We start from the raw sequence: 18,246 nt of genomic DNA on the forward strand, positions 1-18,246 counted from the left end.
CATCGGAGCATGTTTCCAGGTATGATAGTATGGGGAAGGTCCGGATTTTCCATGGCCTCTTAAGCACCAAGAGACTTGAAAAATCCGCACCAGGCGCTAATTACTAATCCAAACATGTTCCGATTATGATCAAACTTTACAAGCATGTGGGGGTGGTCCCCCCCCAACACATGCTTGCAAAGTTTGGTCCCCAACCATCAGAACATGTTTGGATACGATGGTATAGGGAAGGCCCGTATTTTCCATGGCCTCTTAAGCACCAAGAGACATGAAAAATCCGCACTAGGCACTAATTACTAACCCAAACATACTTCGATCATCATGACAAAACTTTGCAAGTATGTGGGGGTGGTCTCCCTCCCCCACATGCTTGCAAAGTTTGGTCCCTATCGGAGCATGTTTGGGTACGATGGTATGGGGAAGGCCCGGATTATCCATGGCCTCTTAAGCACCAAGAGACTTGAAGAATCCGCACTGGGTGCTAATTACTAACCAAAATATGCTCCGATCATGACCAAACTTTGCAAGAATGTGGGGGTGGGTCCTCCCCCCACATACTTGCAAAGTTTGATCCCATGAGAGTATGTTTGGGTACGATAGTATGGGGAAGGCCCGGATTTTCCTTGGCCTCTTAATAAGCACCAAGAGACTTGAAACATCTGCACACTGGGCGCTAATTACTAACCCAAACATGCTTCGATCATGACCAAACTTTGCAAGCATGTGGGGGTGGGCACCCCCACATGCTTGCAAAGTTTGGTCATGTGATCGAAGCATGTTTGGGTTAGTAATTAGCGCCCAGTGCAAATTTTTCAAGTCCCCCCACATGTTTGCAAAGTTTAGTCCCCATCCGAGCATGTTTGGGTACGATGGTATGGGGAAGGCGCGGATTTTCCATGGCCTCTTAAGCACCAAGAGACTTAAAAAATCTGCTGGGCGCTAATTTCTAATCTAAAGATGCTCCGATTGTGACCAAACTTTGCAAGCATGTGAAGGTGGGTTTTCCCCACATGCTTGTAAAGTTTGGTCCCCATCGGAGCATGTTTGGGTACGATGGTATAGGGAAGGCCCGGATTTTCCATGGCCTTTTAAGAACCAAGAGACTTGAAAAATCCGCACTGGGCACTAATTACAAATCTAAACATGCTCCAATTTGTGACTAAACTTTGCAAGCATGTGGGGGTGGATCCTCCCCACATGCTTGCAAAGTTTGGTCCCCACATTGGAGCATGTTTGGGTACGATGGTATGGGGAAGGCTCGGATTTTCCATGGCCTCTTAAGCACCAAGAGACTTGAAAAATCCGCACTGGGCGCGAATTTTTAACCCAAACATGCTCCGATCATGACTAAACTTTCCAAGCATGTGGGGATGCCCCCCCCCCACATGCTTGCAAAGTTTGGTCCCCATCCGAGCATGTTTGGGTACGATGGTATGGGAAAGACCTGGATTTTCCATAGCCTCTTAAGCACCAAGAGACTTGAAAAATCCGCACTGCGTGCTAATTACTAATCCAAACATGCTCCGATTGGGACCAAACTTTGCAAGCATGTGGCGTTGGTCATTCCCACATGCTTGCAAAGTTTGCTCCCCATCGGAGCATGTTTGGGTACGATGGTATGGGGAAGGCCCGGATTTTCCATGGCCTCTTAAGCTCCAAGAGACTTGAAAAATCCACAATGGCCACCGCTAATTACTAACCCAAACATGCTCCAGTCATGACCAAACTTTTCACATATGTGGGGGTGGGCCCCCCACATTCTTGCAAAGTTTGGTCCACATCGGAGCATGTTTGGGTACGATGCTATGGGGAAGGCCCGGATTTTCCATGGCCTCTTAAGCACCAAGAGACTTGAAAAATCCGCACTAGGCGCTAATTAATAATCCAAACATGCTCCGATTGTGACCAAAATTTATAAGCATGTGGGGGTGGTCCTCCCTACATGCTTGCAAAGTTTGGTCCCTATCGGAGCATGTTTTGGTACGATGGTATGGGGAAGGCTCGGATTTTCTAGGGCCTCTTAAGCACCAAGACACTTGAAAAATTCACAATGGGTGCGAATTTCTAACCCAAACATGCTCCAATCACTCATGACAAAACTTTGCAAGCATGTGGGGGTGGGCTCCCCCCACATGCTTGCAAAGTTTGGTCCCTACTATCGGAGCATGTTTGGGTACAATGGCATGGGGATTTTCAACAAACAATATGATAGCTAAAGTGTTTAAAAAATTAAAAAAAAACCAAAAACATCAACTAAAATGTAATGATACTCAGTAATTAAAAAACTCCTAATGATATGAACATCAAATAAGTACATCAGAATGTGAGCTAACCTAGCTACTCTGGGTTTAGCCACTAACTCAAAAGATCAAGGCACAATGAAAATGAGCTACCCCAGCTTGTTTGAGATTAGTGACTGCCTATAAATCTAAGTACAATGTAAGTGAGCTAACCCAGCTAGTCTAAGTTTAGTCACTACTATCAACGGGGCAACCCAATCAAAATCGTCATCTCTTACGGCGGCTGGTCGACGTGCACGTCAAGGCTGTTGTGCACGTCGAGGAGACTGTGTCGGCTGCTGTGCACGTCGAGGAGACTGCGGGGGTCGTCGAATATTTGCGGGGAGGTTTGCCTCAAGGCAGGATCATGAGCTGGTGCCGGTGTACTCGGGAGCTCATGAGTCCCATAAGTTGCTATAACCCTCTCCCTCTCTCTATGTCGTGCTACTGTAAAGACGTCTTTGTCTCTGTAAACCCAAAATCTGTAATCAGCAATGGTACGTGTCTGCCACTTTGCGTGTGTAAGCTCCTCTACCTGTAAGGACACGCTGCTCAATCATGAGTGAGAAGCAGCACTGCTCTAGCACCATCACCCGAGGTGCCACTAGGACCAGCACCAGATTTTATTTCAATATCTCGTTTGAGATATGTGGACGGTGGAGATGGAGTGGTCAAATATGCTAAATGTACATTTGAGCGGTGTGTCTAGGGGGATACACCGTGGCATTATGTGGATCCGTTGGCATGAATATCTCGATCAAGATAGTGTGGTGGCGGTGACCTATACTGATGACATGGATGATGACTGGAAACCCGGACCTGCTAGCATGGCGTTAGTTGGTATCTCGTTTGAGATATGTCGCTTTAGGCTTGGGAGGCATGTTTCGTGTTTTAACTGATGGCGATATCACGATCGAGGGCACGAGATTCGTTGAATGTCCCAATTTTAGAGTGTGTGAACGAAAGTGAGTACCCTCATATTGCAACCACCGCTATGTGGCCATTTGTAAAGTAAATTTGGTAATGTCTCTTCTATTAACGGAAAGAGAGAGAGAGAGAGAGAGAGAGAGAGAGAGAGAGAGAGAGAGAGAGGGTCTTTGCTCCTTCCACAAAGAGCCCCTATTATGCATGGTGATCTTTGTTCTTAAAATAAGGCCTTTTGTGTTAGACATTTGGGGGAGAGGAAAAAAAGGGGGGAGGAAGGGGGAGGGGGGGCATGAAAAGTTGGATAATGTGTAAGTTTCTAAATTCACCACCTTGTAGTCCAACCCCAATCACGACATGAATTAAGCCTTTGTTTTGACTTGACAAACACAGCTACTCCTACTGGTATTGCTACAAAAGAAGTGGATCCCTCTCAAACAGATTGTATTGCACACGTCTTGCTTTGCTATTGAAGAAGAAGCTTGTTGGAACTCCATACAGTCTAACAAATTGGTAAGAGATTCATGATATCTCCACATTTTTCTGCTTGTTTTTCTTCATGATTGGATTTACACGTATCTTTTTCGAATGCTTGTAGCTTTGCATACTCCCACCAATGTCCTTTCACTTCCTTCATCTGTCCCAAATACTCCTACGTTGTCACAACCTCATGCATTCAGCCACTCCACAGCTTCACATGTGCCATCGTTACATCCTTCTACATTAGGCCAAACCCCAGCTGCACGTGTGCCGCATAGTCACCAAACAACATAGCCATATACATCGGGTCATCCATTTAGAGAATAACATATACTTGCACAAATTGAAACGTGAGCTTGGAGACGTGATCCTAGAGGTGGGTATACCGCAAGAAATTGTATCTTCTACATAACTCATTACCGAGTTGTGCATGATTGAAAGAAATCATGAGCCAAGGGAGTAGCATGTACCCACCATCGTCCACAATGTACTCTTGAATGGATAGGTCCCCAAATATGAATGGTGGTTCTACAAGACACCGATTGCCTTGGCATTCTCGATAGAAACGTGAATTCTTCAAGACACGCTTGTCGTTGCATGACCCCTGCCATCTAATATTCACGTTAGTGAGTTTCATGTTGGAGTCGACTACACCTTGAACAATCATACTGTAGTCGCCACATGACAATATCACCATGGCTCACTTTGCTCATTTATAGGAGGATGGAGATTGATGTGGTTACAATCCATTGCTCCGCAACATTTAGGCTTGTTCTATGTGATCTGCATAAGAATATGATATTGGGTTTTTTTGGATACCAACCTAGCCCAAAATGGAAAGCTCCTGGATTTGATGAATGGGATGATGCTAATCCATGGTATCACCTAAGTATTTTTTTAATTGTGTAAAATAAAAAAATTGAAAAGGATTTTAACTTTTAGAATATGATTGGCTGAATTTAGTAATAGTACTCAAAATGAAGGTAAGTTAAAAAATGTTTTTGAGAGTATTTGTTTCAAATAGATCCGTCATTGATTTTTTAACATGTACTGATGTCTGGTTGTTCTGAAAAGATGTGTACAGATGGCTTGATTTCAAAGGTTGCATATTCAGAAATTGAAACCTTGTCTTTGTATCTATAGGTTGCAACCTTGTCTTTGTATCTATAGGTTTTAATCTTTTTAATCTTTTTAATCTTTGTATCTGTAGGTTTTAATCTTTTTAATTTGTTTTACAGGCTTTTGCCGAACTGCGGTTGTCGTTTTTCGAGCACACGACAGCAAAGATGGAGAGGGAAATTTTGAATTCTGTCTTTCACGATATATATTGTGGATTTTGTTTTTTTTAAGAATTATGAGGAAAAAACTCTTCCGGTTCAAAAGGTTCCTAAATGTGAAGTGGGTATTACTAATACCACAAGTGGGGTTGGGGGATAGTGGGGGGTAGGCTTACCCCCACTAACTATAGGCAAAACCCCACTACCCCCCCATGGGGCGTGGCTTTTAGATTCATGTATCTTCCTTTACCAAGTACATGCATTTTTGTCGGCTTTTTGAGAACCTTATCTTTGACTCACTCTTGAAACATGGATACTAAATGAAATCATTGACCTGACTACTTACATACACATAATATATATCCCTAGAGGTTGTTCACACACACATACACATAAGAGTATTTACACACTCACACATGTGACTCTGAATATTCAATAGATACATTAAGGCCCAGAGTTGGATTCTTAACTCCCTTAGTAGTCTTCCTGAGATTTATAGAATTATTAAGGGGTAAAGGTCTCACATTTGGTATGAGAGCGTGGTTTGCCATTTGGAAATGAATCCTATAGTATTTTATTGGGTTTCTTTTTAGATGGCCTAGTAGATGATTTAACCTTACCTTTCGAGGATTCCTGGGTTATTTCTCGAGTAGGACACATGATCACATTCTAGCATCTTGTCTACTGTGGGATTAAAGGAGAGAGCTACTCTTACTTGATATTATGAGGAGCTCTACTCTTCTACTTGTATTCTATGGAGATAGCATGGAACTATGGTCATTGGATCAGTGCCACAGTTAGTAGTGAGATGTGGTCAAAGAACGTCTCACTTGTGATTCTGATTCACATTGGTTTAGTGTCAAAGATCAAACTTTATGGACCTTTAAGGCGCAATCTCAAAGAATATCATAGGGTCTATAGAGATTTTTGCTACTATATTCTAACTCATAGGGTTGAAGTACCCCCGTGCATCTTAGATAGAGTTTATCAAGGGATGATGTCTAAACGTATTTATAGACAATCTATGTATTCATGAATCTAACTTTTTTAGCCAAATTGAAACTTTGTACAAAAATAATTGATAAAATAAATATATGAGGCCTTCTTTCTTCTCCGAGGTATATTGTCCAAGTTCTACAAAGTTGTACATTATGGCCTCTACATCTTGTTCTTTGTAAGCTCCATAAAGTTTAAGAAGTTCTCCTGTGTTTACCTTTGTAAAACAAGTTGGCTTGTAAAATGAGAAATATGTGCATATTGCATTGGACTGGGGTAGCTTGGCATCGGTCCAGTAAGGCTCTTTAGCTTTGAAATACCCCACCATCTCTATAGTTATTTGATAAAGAATATACGTCGAGGGGAGATTCCTTCCTTGGGAATAACAATTTGTTTCCTTGTGGGCCAGCAAGTATCGGTTGCACCCCTGGTAACACATTGTGATTCACTTTGTGCATTGATGCAACCAATTGAATGTAATAGGCCTTCTAGGCTTGGTATGTTTGTAATAGGCTGCTACAAGCCTTGGCATACAACCTTTGTGCCTAAATTTTTGCAAAGGTTCCCCTATGGTGCTTACCCCTTCTCAAATATTTTTACAAGGCAAGCAACTTGTAAACCCTAATACTTCACAAGACCGTTCTCCAACCACACTAGTTGTGGGAGCTGTGCCAAATGTAATCAAACTGCAAGAGTGAGCACTATAATTACCTTCCATGATTTGATTACTTGCACCTTGATATTGAAGAAAATCAGTGAAGAGTAGAGCCTTGCAATCATTCTATTGGTGATGCAAATCGTTGGTGCATTATAACATGTGCCTCCAGAAAGAATTACATGGGGGTAAGGAATTGATGCTGCATTATAACATGTAATTCCATACATTGGGGTTTGGCATGTGCTTGGAACACCCAAGGGATTTGGTGTAGGGTCTTTGTGGGGACACTCCACAATATGGTATGGGCCTTTGCATGGAAAGCATTACATCAATGTCCTATATACTATGTTTTTGAGGTCCCTTGCTCTTTGTTGCACCATGGCTTTGAGTAGAGAGGCATAGTCTATGGTGGGTGAAGCCTATTCAGGAGATAAAAATAGTCTCTCAGATTAGCCACCATAATGCCCTAAGGCAAGTTGTAGTGTAATTGTTCGAGAATCCTAGATTTGGTATCTATCATGGCCCATCCATCCATGTATGCGGAGGAAAGTTTTATGTATGGTCCCTACTAGCATCACAAAGAGCTTCCTAGTGGGGGTTATTCTCAATGATGTGAAATATAGTTAAAAAAGGTTTTGAGACATACAATATTAAATGAATCCACAATTCATATTTGTGCATGTGTGGGTGTCATTGTAGATTGTCCTAGTGGTCCTAGTGAGCATCAACTTTGGTGAGAAATTAAATTATGGCTAGGTTTGGTGTTAACAAGGGCTAATTCTATTCAAACATCATGTCTATGTGGCCATGCCTAGTCGAAATCTACCTTCCACTCTTCTTCTTACACTTCAATGACTTTGGTCCATGTTGATGGAGATGCCACAATTTTCTAGCTTCTCATGCCTCACTTTGGCTTTGTTCTAAGCTTCTCATTTTATCTTAGCTTCTTTCTTCTTTTAATCTTTCTTGCACAATGAATGGCCTTTAAGGTATTTTAAACTTTTGAGTTTGCTACCATTGATAAATCCTCACATCTCCAAACAATCAAGTGTTTCGATGTGGTAGAGACTTAGATTCTATACCTAAGTTTGCACTTTTGGTTTTGTAAACTGTACATGAGGACCATATCTCCGATCTCCATATCTTTGTCTTCGAGCATCTCAGCAAACCATTAATTATGTTGTAGTTTTTGAACTATCATATCTTAAAGTGTGGCCTCTTCTAACTTTACAAGCTCAAGAAGATGCTAGGTAAGGATGTTTCCAATCAAAATTTCTTTGATGGTAATTTTTAGGTTAGCACCAAAATTTAATTAAACCATAAGTCAAGGTTAAATGAGTGGAATTGATGGCTAGCTTATGAGTAGTCATGTACACTCATAGAGCTATTGTGGAAATGTATGTTTCAAGTCGTTTGCACCCATCCTCTACGGTCGTTTTCATCATAACACTTATGATATTGTTTGTGCTTTTGGTCTTGTTGTTTGCTTGGGGGTAATATAGTGACGACTTGCAATGCATCGCCACACACTCAAGATTATGTTCTTGTATATAGCAATTAAGTTGTAGATCTTGCATTAACCTTTTTGTAGCACAATCCATTTAGTAGGAATTTCATAACTTCATTGATAAGGCGTATTCCTCTGGCACTTACACTCAAGTCTAGTGATTATGTTCTTGTATATACCAATTTGGTTATAGATATTACATTAACCTTTCTAGTAGCACAAGCCTTGACCCATTTTGTGTAGTAGACCATGGTGGCTACTATATATAGCGTTCTTATGCTTTGTAAGCAATCAAACTGATACGTCCAACAAAGTCAATGCCCCATTTCTCAAAAGGCTATAGAGAAATGATAGGGTGCAAGGGAATTCTATCCTAATCATGTGTGATCGTGAACTATTTGTCACAATGTTTCACATATTCAACCGCATCACCAAACAATGTAGGCCATCAGAAGCCTACTATTAAGACTTTCTTTGTGGTGATTTTTGCTTGCGAGATGTCCTCCAGCCACCTTCCCATGATCTCAATATGCTCAAATGCTTTTGAGCATCATCACATTATCCCATCTTTGCCATAAGTGATTGCCTTCTGATATGACACGGTCTTGGTTAAGTGGTCATTCCTACCATTGGCTAGATAATGAACAATTTCATCTACCCATTTATGAATAAGACAAACTCTCAACAATGGAGCATCTTGTAGATTGTCAATGCCAACGGCACTTCTCCATCAAGAATGTGTGACAAATGATCAACATACACGTGTTGAAAGCCTTTCCACATAGTGATTGTCAAGTTAAACTCCATAATGATTAGTAGCCAATGGGTGATCCACTAGCAGCAAATGGTATATTAATAACAACATAAATGAGATCTTGGTGGTACACATATACAAAGAAGACAAACATCGTTTGCCAAAAGATAATAGTGATACTTCTTGACAACATAGACCATGATAAGACCTTTTATACCCCCTTATCCAAAATTGAAAGTGAGTCTACATTGTGATTTCTCTCATCCTAATCAAGGAAAGTACTAAATATACCCGTTCTACGAGTGTCAACTCAAATTCCATGCCCAACGCTTTAAAACATCTACGACTTCCATGGTATAGTCTAGCTTGGTCAAGAGAATGGAGGAACATATTTCTGGTTCTAGGAGATTCGTGTAGAAACATGAACCACTTGAACACTTGTTAGAAGTGCACTCTTGGACATCTTGCACCAATAATTACCTTCTAAAGAACTTGTGATATTAATGCTTTCAACTATCTTAAAATGGATTTATGGTTGTGCTATAATGGTAAAAGCAATTAATGCAACCCATAAACCATTTTGGGACACTCTCCAACTTAATTTTTTGTAAAACACACACATCCTACTACTAGAAACAAGTGACACCTATCATACACATATCTAGAAGATGCTAGCTAATAACCTTCCAATGTGGAAGAGCACATACACACTCTATGGATACATATAGAATATGCTAGCCAACTACCCTTTTTTTTTGTCGGATTGTTGTATCACATCAATGTAAAACTATGATGTGAAATTAGAAGCCCATATGATTATTTAAATCCATTTCAACTGCAGAGAACCGTCAACTATAGAGAACCCTCAGCATATATGTATGCTTCAAACTTTAAAAAAGGCTTTAATTTTAAAATAACTCTCTGTAGTGCATTTCATCACTTTGATCAGCTTGGATCATGGAGCACCCGCCGCCGTCAATTGATGCAACCCATAAACCATTTTGGCACACACATCCTACTATTGTGGAAACAAGTGACACCTACCATACACATCTAGAATCTTAGAGCATAGAGCACTCAAAAATTGATGCAACCCATAAACCATTTTGGCACACTCTCCAACTTAACATTTTTTAGTGGACACACATCCTACTATGAAACAAGTGACACCTACCATACACATATAGAAGATGTTAGCTAACAACCTTCCAAGAAGGAAGATCACATCAAATTCTACATATTTTGTGGATACATATAGAATTTGCTAGCCAACAACCTTTTTTTTTATTTTTTGTTTTTGTTTTGGGGGGGTGTGTTAAGATATCGAGATCAACTAGTGCTAGCGGTGGACATTGATGACCCACCTAGGTGATAGCTTCCGCACTTATGCCAGTAGCACGGTTGATGAGATTATGGTTGATATGCCTTAAGTTGTGTGTGACAACCATATTTGTATTACTAGAGTATGACATACTTATAGTGCCAATTCATATAGTCGGGTTCACACTATGGATGGCATGTTATAGTAGAAGAGTACTTTCCAAGTTCATGGTGGTTGTAGAGAAGAGAGGAAGATAGAAGAAAATTCAGCCATACATCTCTCTCTTGTGTCTTTCTCCCTCTTGTGTGTGTGTATTTGCTTGTAAGGAGCTCAAATTCTCTCTCTCTCTCTCACTCTCTCTCTCTCTCTCTCGTGTCTTGCTCTCTTGTGTGTGTGTGTGCTTGTTGCAAGAAACTCAAGCTCTCCCTCTCCCCCACATTCTCTTGTGTGTGTGTGTGCTTGTTGCAAGAAACTCAAGCTCTCCCTCTCCCCCACATTCTCTTTATGGTATTAAAGCTCTGGTTCATATGAGAGCTAAGGAGACACAAACAAGCAAGGAAGCAATACACATGGGTAAGGGTATTTCCATCTCTTTCTCTCTTTGATTTTGAAGCAACACCTTTGGTAGTGTAAGAGCTACAAGCAGATAGGGAAGTCATTGTCTCAGATTAAGACATCCTCCTGGGTGAAGGAAGATTTGGCTTTGCAAGTTTTCCATAAGCACTTTGTGAAGTGTCAATTTTGACTGTGTGCTCATTTTTTGGTTCAGTATAAAGTTATAGCATAAGAGAATAGTATGTGCAGATAATTTAAGTGTTACAAGTGTTGGTGGATATATGTTTATATGACTCGTAACATAGAATTGCTGTATAATAGGTTTAAAGTATCACTATGTTGGAGATTGTAGGTTTGCTACAAGTGCATAAGTTTTTTACAAACACTCTTTGAGTATAGATCTTGAACTAACCTTTCTGCTAGCATAAGCCTTGACCCATTTTGTGTAGTAGACTATGGTTGTTGCTATAGTGGTATTGTGCTTTATAAGCAATCGAATTTATAGGTCCAACAAAGTCAATGTCCCATTTCTCAAAAGGCTATAGAGAAATAATAGGGTGCAAGGGCGCTATCCTAATCATGCATGATCGTGAACCTTTGGCATTTGTCATAATGTTTCACATATTTAACCACATCACGAAACAATGTAGACCATCACAAACCTACTAGTAAGTCTCTTTGTGGTGGTGTTTATTTTGCAAGATGTCCTACAACATTCCCAAAATGGACTTGTTCCACGATCTCAATATACTTAAATTCTTATGAGCATCATGACATTATCCCATCTTTTCCATAGGGGATTACCTCCAAAATTGAAAGTGAATCTACATTGTGATTACTCTCATGCTAATCAAGGAAATAACTAAATACACCCGTTCTTCAAGTGTAAACTCGAAGGCCATGCCCAACCCTTTCCAACATCTACCACTTCCAAGGTATAGTCTAACTTGGTCAAGAGAATGGAGTAACATAATTCTTGTTCTAGGAGATCAATGCAAACTAAGTGCAAAACATTAGCCATGACACACACACTTGCACACCTTCTATAAGTGATTTCCTTCTAAAGAACTTGTGATATTAATGCTTTCAATTCTCTTAAAACGGATTTTTGGTTGTGCTATAATGGTAAAAGCAATCGATGCAACCCATAAACTATTTTGGCACACACTCCAACTTACCATTTTGTAACACACACACATCCTACTAATAGAAACAAGTGACACCTACCATGCACATATCTGGTAGATGCTAGCTAACAACCTTTCAAGGTGGAAGAGCACATCCAATACTACATATTCTGTGGGTACATATAGAATGTGCTAGCCAACAACTTTTTTTCTTCTTTTTTTGACGGAGGAGGGGGGCGGGGGGATTTTCATAGCACATCCATGCAAAACTCTTAATGTCATTATGATGTAAAATCAGAGAACCCTCACCATATATGTATGTTGTAAACTTTGAAAAAGACTTTAATTCTAAAACAACTCTCTGTAGTGCATTTCATCACTTTGATCAGCTTGGAGCATAGAGCACCCGGCAATTGATGCAACCCATATACCATTTTGGCACACTCTCCAACTTAATGTTTTGTAGAGCACACACATCCTATTATTGGAAACAAGTGAAACCCACCATACACAACAGAAGATGTTAGCTAACAACCTTCCAAGGAGGAAGAGCACACCATATTCTGTGGATAGCCAACCACCTTCTTTTAAGGGGGTTGTTTTGTTGCGCGCGCGGGGGGTGGGGGGGGGGGGGGGTGAGGGGGGTGGTAAACTCTTGATGTCAATATGATGTAAAATCAGAACTCATATGATTGCTTAATCCATCCACCTGTAGAGAACCCTCACCATATATGCTGCAAACTTTGAAAAAGGCTTTAATTCTAAAAGAACTCTATAAACATAATCTCTGTAGTGCATTTCATCACTTTCATCATCTTGGAGCATAGAGCACTCACCCGCAAGGACCTTCAGATGCCATGGCAATTCAATGTGGTAAGACTAACTAAGGACCATTGAGAAGTACCAAAACAACATGTGAAGGTGTTCTTTGCTCATTCTTTGCAACACAATTCGAAAAGAAAAGTGAACCTCACAGCTGCATTTACAAATCCGAGAGAGGTCACATTGTTTAATGAAGATGAAGAACCACATGCATACATATAAACCTCAGATCAAATCAAAGCTCACATCTAGCACATAGAATTTTTTCAGCTAATATTCACTGTAGACATAGTAAAAGGGCCTACAATACAAGGCCTAAATTGAATTCATAGAGGCGTGGGCAGCAGCATGAACGACCTTACAAAGCAAAATCCTTAACACTCTTCTTTTGATGGAAATCATCTAACTATATAGCTTGGCTGTCATTCTATACCTGAATTGTGTGTGGAAGGGCCTGACTTTGTCAATGACAGCCGTGATGGAATTAGATAATTATCTATAGTATCAAAACAATGAGCCATGGCAAAAGACAAGGGGTAAGGGGTAAGCCCAAGTGAGCCTTAGAAACTGGAGTTGAAAAAAATCACCATGATGGGGCTGTAGAGGTGTTAGAACCAATACGAAGGGTATGGAATGGAACAAATCGTTTGACACGAGTTTCTATCCAACTATGCAAGCAACACAGGTTGCAACCCTTGCTCTGTGTAGGAATTCCATAATGCAGTCCAGTATCTAACCATACGACGACAGAGAAACGATTGAGATCCTTTTTGGTCAATTTTATTTTACTTTTGTAGTCATGGGTGACAAACGTGGTGCTGGAGGAGGAATGTCACCTGCTGAAGATGCTATCTTGTTAATGCTACAACTATTGTAGATGAAGCTGCCGCCCTCACACAAATATGAGTTTTCTAATTACAAAGCAGCTAACCCATACATTAAATAAAGAGGCTTAAAAGAATTTGAATTGCAAGCCTTGATGTCTGTTCAAACTCACATGGGCACATATTTTGCCCACACGCAGGCACACATAGAGAGAGAGAGAGAGAGAGAGAGAGAGAGAGAGAGAGAGTATTATACATAATACCTAATGTTCAGCGTTTCAAAACTAGTCCTTCCTCTGTGATCCTTCTGAGCAGGTTGGTTGTCCACTATTCTCAAGTAGTCATACCAGCTGTCCGAGATGGTTAATCTCACAGCAGAATCCTTCAGAATCCCCTGGGCAATCTGCATATATATCACCGCTAAACATGATGGCCAGCAAGTGTTTTGTTCCTATTTTGATCAGTCATCCTTCCATTCAGGACACAGCCGCCAGATTACAAAATAGTGCCACTCCTGGTGGATGCGTGTCACACATCATCGTTACACATCCCTACATTTTGCAATAAGGAACTTCCTCTTTGTTCCCTGCTCTTCTTTTACAACAGCCACATCCCGCACTTTCTCAAAGAGCAAGTCAAGATCATTGACCCCAAGAGAGCTGAGGTCTAGATCATAAGAGTATCTTTGTTGGTACAATTTCAGAAAGCTTGCCAAGAGTATCCTGCAAGCATGACTGACCAGAAGCTCCTGCACTTCCTGTTTAAAAACTTCTAGCCTCACTGCAGCTTCATAAGTGCTTGCATGGGGGGCCGCATCTTCTGTAACAATCTCATCATTGGATGAAGCTTCAAGTTCCTCTCTTATCTCCTGCTGATCCACTGCTTCTTCCTTGTCCCAAACCTGTAGAAGAATGACCTCTTTCACTAAATCAGTATCATCTTCTGCAGGTGGTGCTGCCTGCTTTGTCATACTTCCATCACATGCATTGTATTGCCTCGCCTCTCCAAGACCCACACTCTCATTAGTACGCCTCTGTGTTGCTGGCATCCCTTCCTTCAAATAAAGCCTCCTCCTGCCACCTTCACCTTTGATCACAAAAGCATCTGGCATCCTTTCAATCAAATGAGCTAGTTTTGGTGACCCATACTCTGAAAGATAAAGGGGTCTCCCATACAGTTTGCAATACTCTGAAGGCACTCGAACAAAAACTAGCTCACCCCCATTGAGCTTCAGAAGCTTGATGAGCTGACTTTTCAATCCTTCAATGTCTCCCGGCTGCACCCATGACCCTCCTGAAGCATCGTCTATGGCCACAGTGTCAGCATTCAAATTTTGACTTTGGTATGTATGCAAACTCACCGGCACACTTGGAGTCATGGCAAGTTCAGATGTTTGGGATGTTTGATGTAGTGGAACAGAGGAAAAGAAAGGGCCTTGGGTTCTCATGGGCAGTGGATGAACCATGCCAGAAGCAACCACTCCATTCCCTCGTCTGTGATGCTGGTTAATTGTTAACCCGCCCAAATCATGAGACAGGGCACCACCTTGGTTTAATCCACCACCAACTAACATTGTTCCTGCTGCATATCTCCCATACATGTAATGTTCATCTTCAGTCAGATGGTCAGAATCATCACTAGACTGCCATGCTATTCCCACAGAGGCACCTGAAAAATCAGCAAATCTCTCCTCTCCAGCACGGGCTAGAAAAGCTTTAGCAGGAACAAAGCCCTCCCCCCGCGCCACACTTGGCCAATCCCATACATATCGTCCCGCATTGCAAAGAGCTGACGAGACTCCAATGCCCGCAGGTATGGCAAGCACGACAGTGTAACCACGCTGCCCTAGCTTATGCAATGCGGGAGCAAAATCTACATCCCCTGAGATCAAAAGGATGGTGCAAGGAGGGGGGTTGTCAAGTGCAAAGAGGAACATGTCCACCAATATTGCCTTGTCTGCTGCATCTTTCTTGCCATTTGGCACATCGAGAAGGTTGATCCCAGTCCTTTGACATCCTTCACGGAGGCGGCGGGGAAAATGGTTAAAGTCACCATAAGCCGAAAACATGGTGACAACACCTTCCACAGCAGGGTGGACCCTAAGGGCCATGCGGATGTTACCCGCAACATCATCAGCACTCACATCACCTGGGACAGGGCAATTTTCAATGTCCCAGAGGATGGCAACTGGGCCCATGAGATGTTTAGGCTGGTGAGGGTTGGGTGTGGATAGGGAAAGGCACTGATCTGGCTTTTCTCGGATGTGGGCAGCTGAAACCCTGGTTAAGTTAGGGCAAGTCATGGGACTGGCCATTTGGGTATTAATCTGGCTGTGATTCTGCAATACGGTAAGTGAAATTCGGCTCTTCCAAGTGGTATGTATGTATCCTCTTGTAAAAGCAGAACGCAGAAAAGCAAGAAAAGCAGAAAAACAAATGGAAAGCTAACCTTGCTGATTCAGCTGTCCCTGCTCGCTCACGCTTATTTGAAGGGGTCAGGGGTCACACCGACAACTTTGAACTCTTAAGACCCGTGCTTTAAAAAAAAAAAAACATATTTTTCAACCAATCAAAATAAGAACAACTCTTAAAATATATATATATATATATATATATAATATATATATATAATATATATATACATGCCTCCTTTACAGTTTTTATAACTAAAACATATATCACACATCATTCCTTAAAATAAGGGCTGCTTAAAATCTCAGCCATTTCTTTCTTAATTCTGGCCTGTACAAATACAATAGAATGCCGTTTTTTTTTTCACAGTATGACTCCGTGTTGTCAAGGAAATTTTTAAAAATAGAAATTCCAAACTTTGCTATATTCGTTTTCTTTAATTGACTTACCATGATTCTGGAAAGCAAGAAATTTTTCCACGTGGTTTTAATCATTGCATTTAAAAAATCACAAAAAAAAGCACTTATGCGCATTGACTCCTTATAACACACATTAGCTCCACCAAGCAAGGACACACATCCTCTCTCTCTCTCTCTCTCTACATTGCGAGAAGGTACTTCAAAGTTTAGTTGAGAGCTCACTAACGGAGATGGATAGAAGTAGATTAAGCTAATCATACTTGAATAATGAAAGTAGAGAGTAAGTGATTAAGCTAATGACAAGATAATAACAAGGCAATAGATTAAAATCAACATACACAAAAAAAAGCACTTATGCGCATTGACTCCTTATATAACACAGATTAGATTCGGCTCCTTATAACAAAGCTACATCAAGCAAGGACACACATCCTCTCTCTCTCTCTCTCTCTCTCTCTCTCTCTCTATATATATATATATATATATATATATATATATATATATATATATACATATACATATATATATATGTGTGTGTGTGTGTGTGTATGTATGTATTTGTTATGTATGTGTGTGTGTGTGTGTGTGTGTGTATACATACATATACATATACATATACATACATATATATATGCATATACACATATATACATATATATATATATACATATATACATATATATATATATTACATATACATATATACATAAATATATATATATATTACATATACATATATACATACATATATATATATTATATGTATATGTAATATATATATATATATATTACATATACATATATACATATATATATATATTACATATACATATATACATATATATATATATATATACATATATATATATATACATATATATATATATATATATATATATTACATATACATATATACATATATACATATATATATACATATATATTGTGAGGAGGTACTTCAAAGTTTAGTTTGAGAGCTCACATCCTCTCTCTCTCTCTCTCTCTCTCTCTCTCTCTCTCTCTCTCTCTCTCTCTACATTGCGAGAAGGTACTTCTAAGCTTAGTTGAGAGCTCACTATGGTGGATAGAAGTAGACTATGCTAATCATACTTGAATAATGAAAGTAGAGAAAAAGTGATTAAGCTAATGAACAAGATAATAACAAGGTAATAAATTAGATTCAACATACACATTTGCATTAGATTGGGTGCCTTTAAATAGGTTGGAGTACATCATTATTAGCAATTTACTTTGCTTAATCCATGACCTAATCTATCCCTAATTTGGCTCCCTATTTCCACTTTCCACTCATTATTTTATGCTCCTACTAGCCCACTTCTTCTAGGTGCCTTCTTTTGATGCCATCTTGGGTTGATTCTTACCCATAAACATCATTGATTATGACCCATTTACTCATGTGACATTTGATTTAACACCCTTCACATAGTTTCCTAAGGTTACGTGCTCCCCCTTAATGACCAAATAGTTGCACCCTCTTGTTTTTCAACACTCCTCCTCAAGTGATGAGTGTTTTTCAACACTCCCTCTCAAGTGATGAGTGTTTTTCAACAATTCCTCTCAAGTGACGAGTTCCTATCGTCTAATATGTGCTAGAGTCTACATACAAAAAAAGGTCCATTCTAGTTGCCTTTATACCTTAGGCTACCATGTTGACTTGACTTGAAACTTTACACAAGGGTAGGATACAATTACAACACAAGGTGAGATTCATACCTTTTTTACAATGTTCTAGAAAAGGTGCTCGAGCTTCCTTCATGGGAAGCATCTTTGACGTCCTTCTCCCCATCTTTGAACATTGCGTCACTGCCTTGTCTCTCTTCTTATACCAGCCATCTTTAGCAATATGCCGCAATTTCCCACAGTCGTGGCAT

General features: G+C 40.2%; 1 protein-coding gene across 2 annotated transcripts; it reads right to left on the reverse strand.

Annotated features, from left to right (window-relative positions):
* Positions 1-12,992: 12,992 nt before the first annotated feature.
* Positions 12,993-16,045, reverse strand: LOC147606958 (uncharacterized). Of its 2 annotated transcripts, XR_015264838.1 has the most exons (3): positions 15,973-16,045; positions 13,788-15,862; positions 12,993-13,432 (listed from the first exon to the last, which is right to left on the reverse strand). XR_015264838.1 is itself a non-coding variant. In XM_086791087.1 (2 exons), exon 2 carries the CDS (start codon positions 15,836-15,838, stop codon positions 14,066-14,068), a length of 1,773 nt encoding a protein of 590 aa, XP_086647213.1. In that variant the 5' UTR covers positions 15,839-15,862; positions 15,973-16,045; the 3' UTR covers positions 13,539-14,065. The 2 variants fall into 2 exon arrangements, 1 of the variants encoding a protein (XP_086647213.1); XM_086791087.1 differs by lacking the exon at positions 12,993-13,432 and having other exon boundaries at positions 13,539-15,862.
* Between the last annotated feature and the right edge of the window lie 2,201 nt (positions 16,046-18,246).

The sequence above is a fragment of the Cibotium barometz genome, chromosome 56 (genome assembly GCF_041138505.1).
Source record: "Cibotium barometz isolate CiBa-2024 chromosome 56, ASM4113850v1, whole genome shotgun sequence".
NCBI lineage: Eukaryota > Viridiplantae > Streptophyta > Polypodiopsida > Cyatheales > Cibotiaceae > Cibotium > Cibotium barometz.

Bases quoted from the DNA above. Each gene is read 5' to 3' on its own strand.
- LOC147606958 (XM_086791087.1), bottom strand. From the start codon at position 15,838: ATGGCCAGTCCCATGACTTGCCCTAACTTAACCAGGGTTTCAGCTGCC.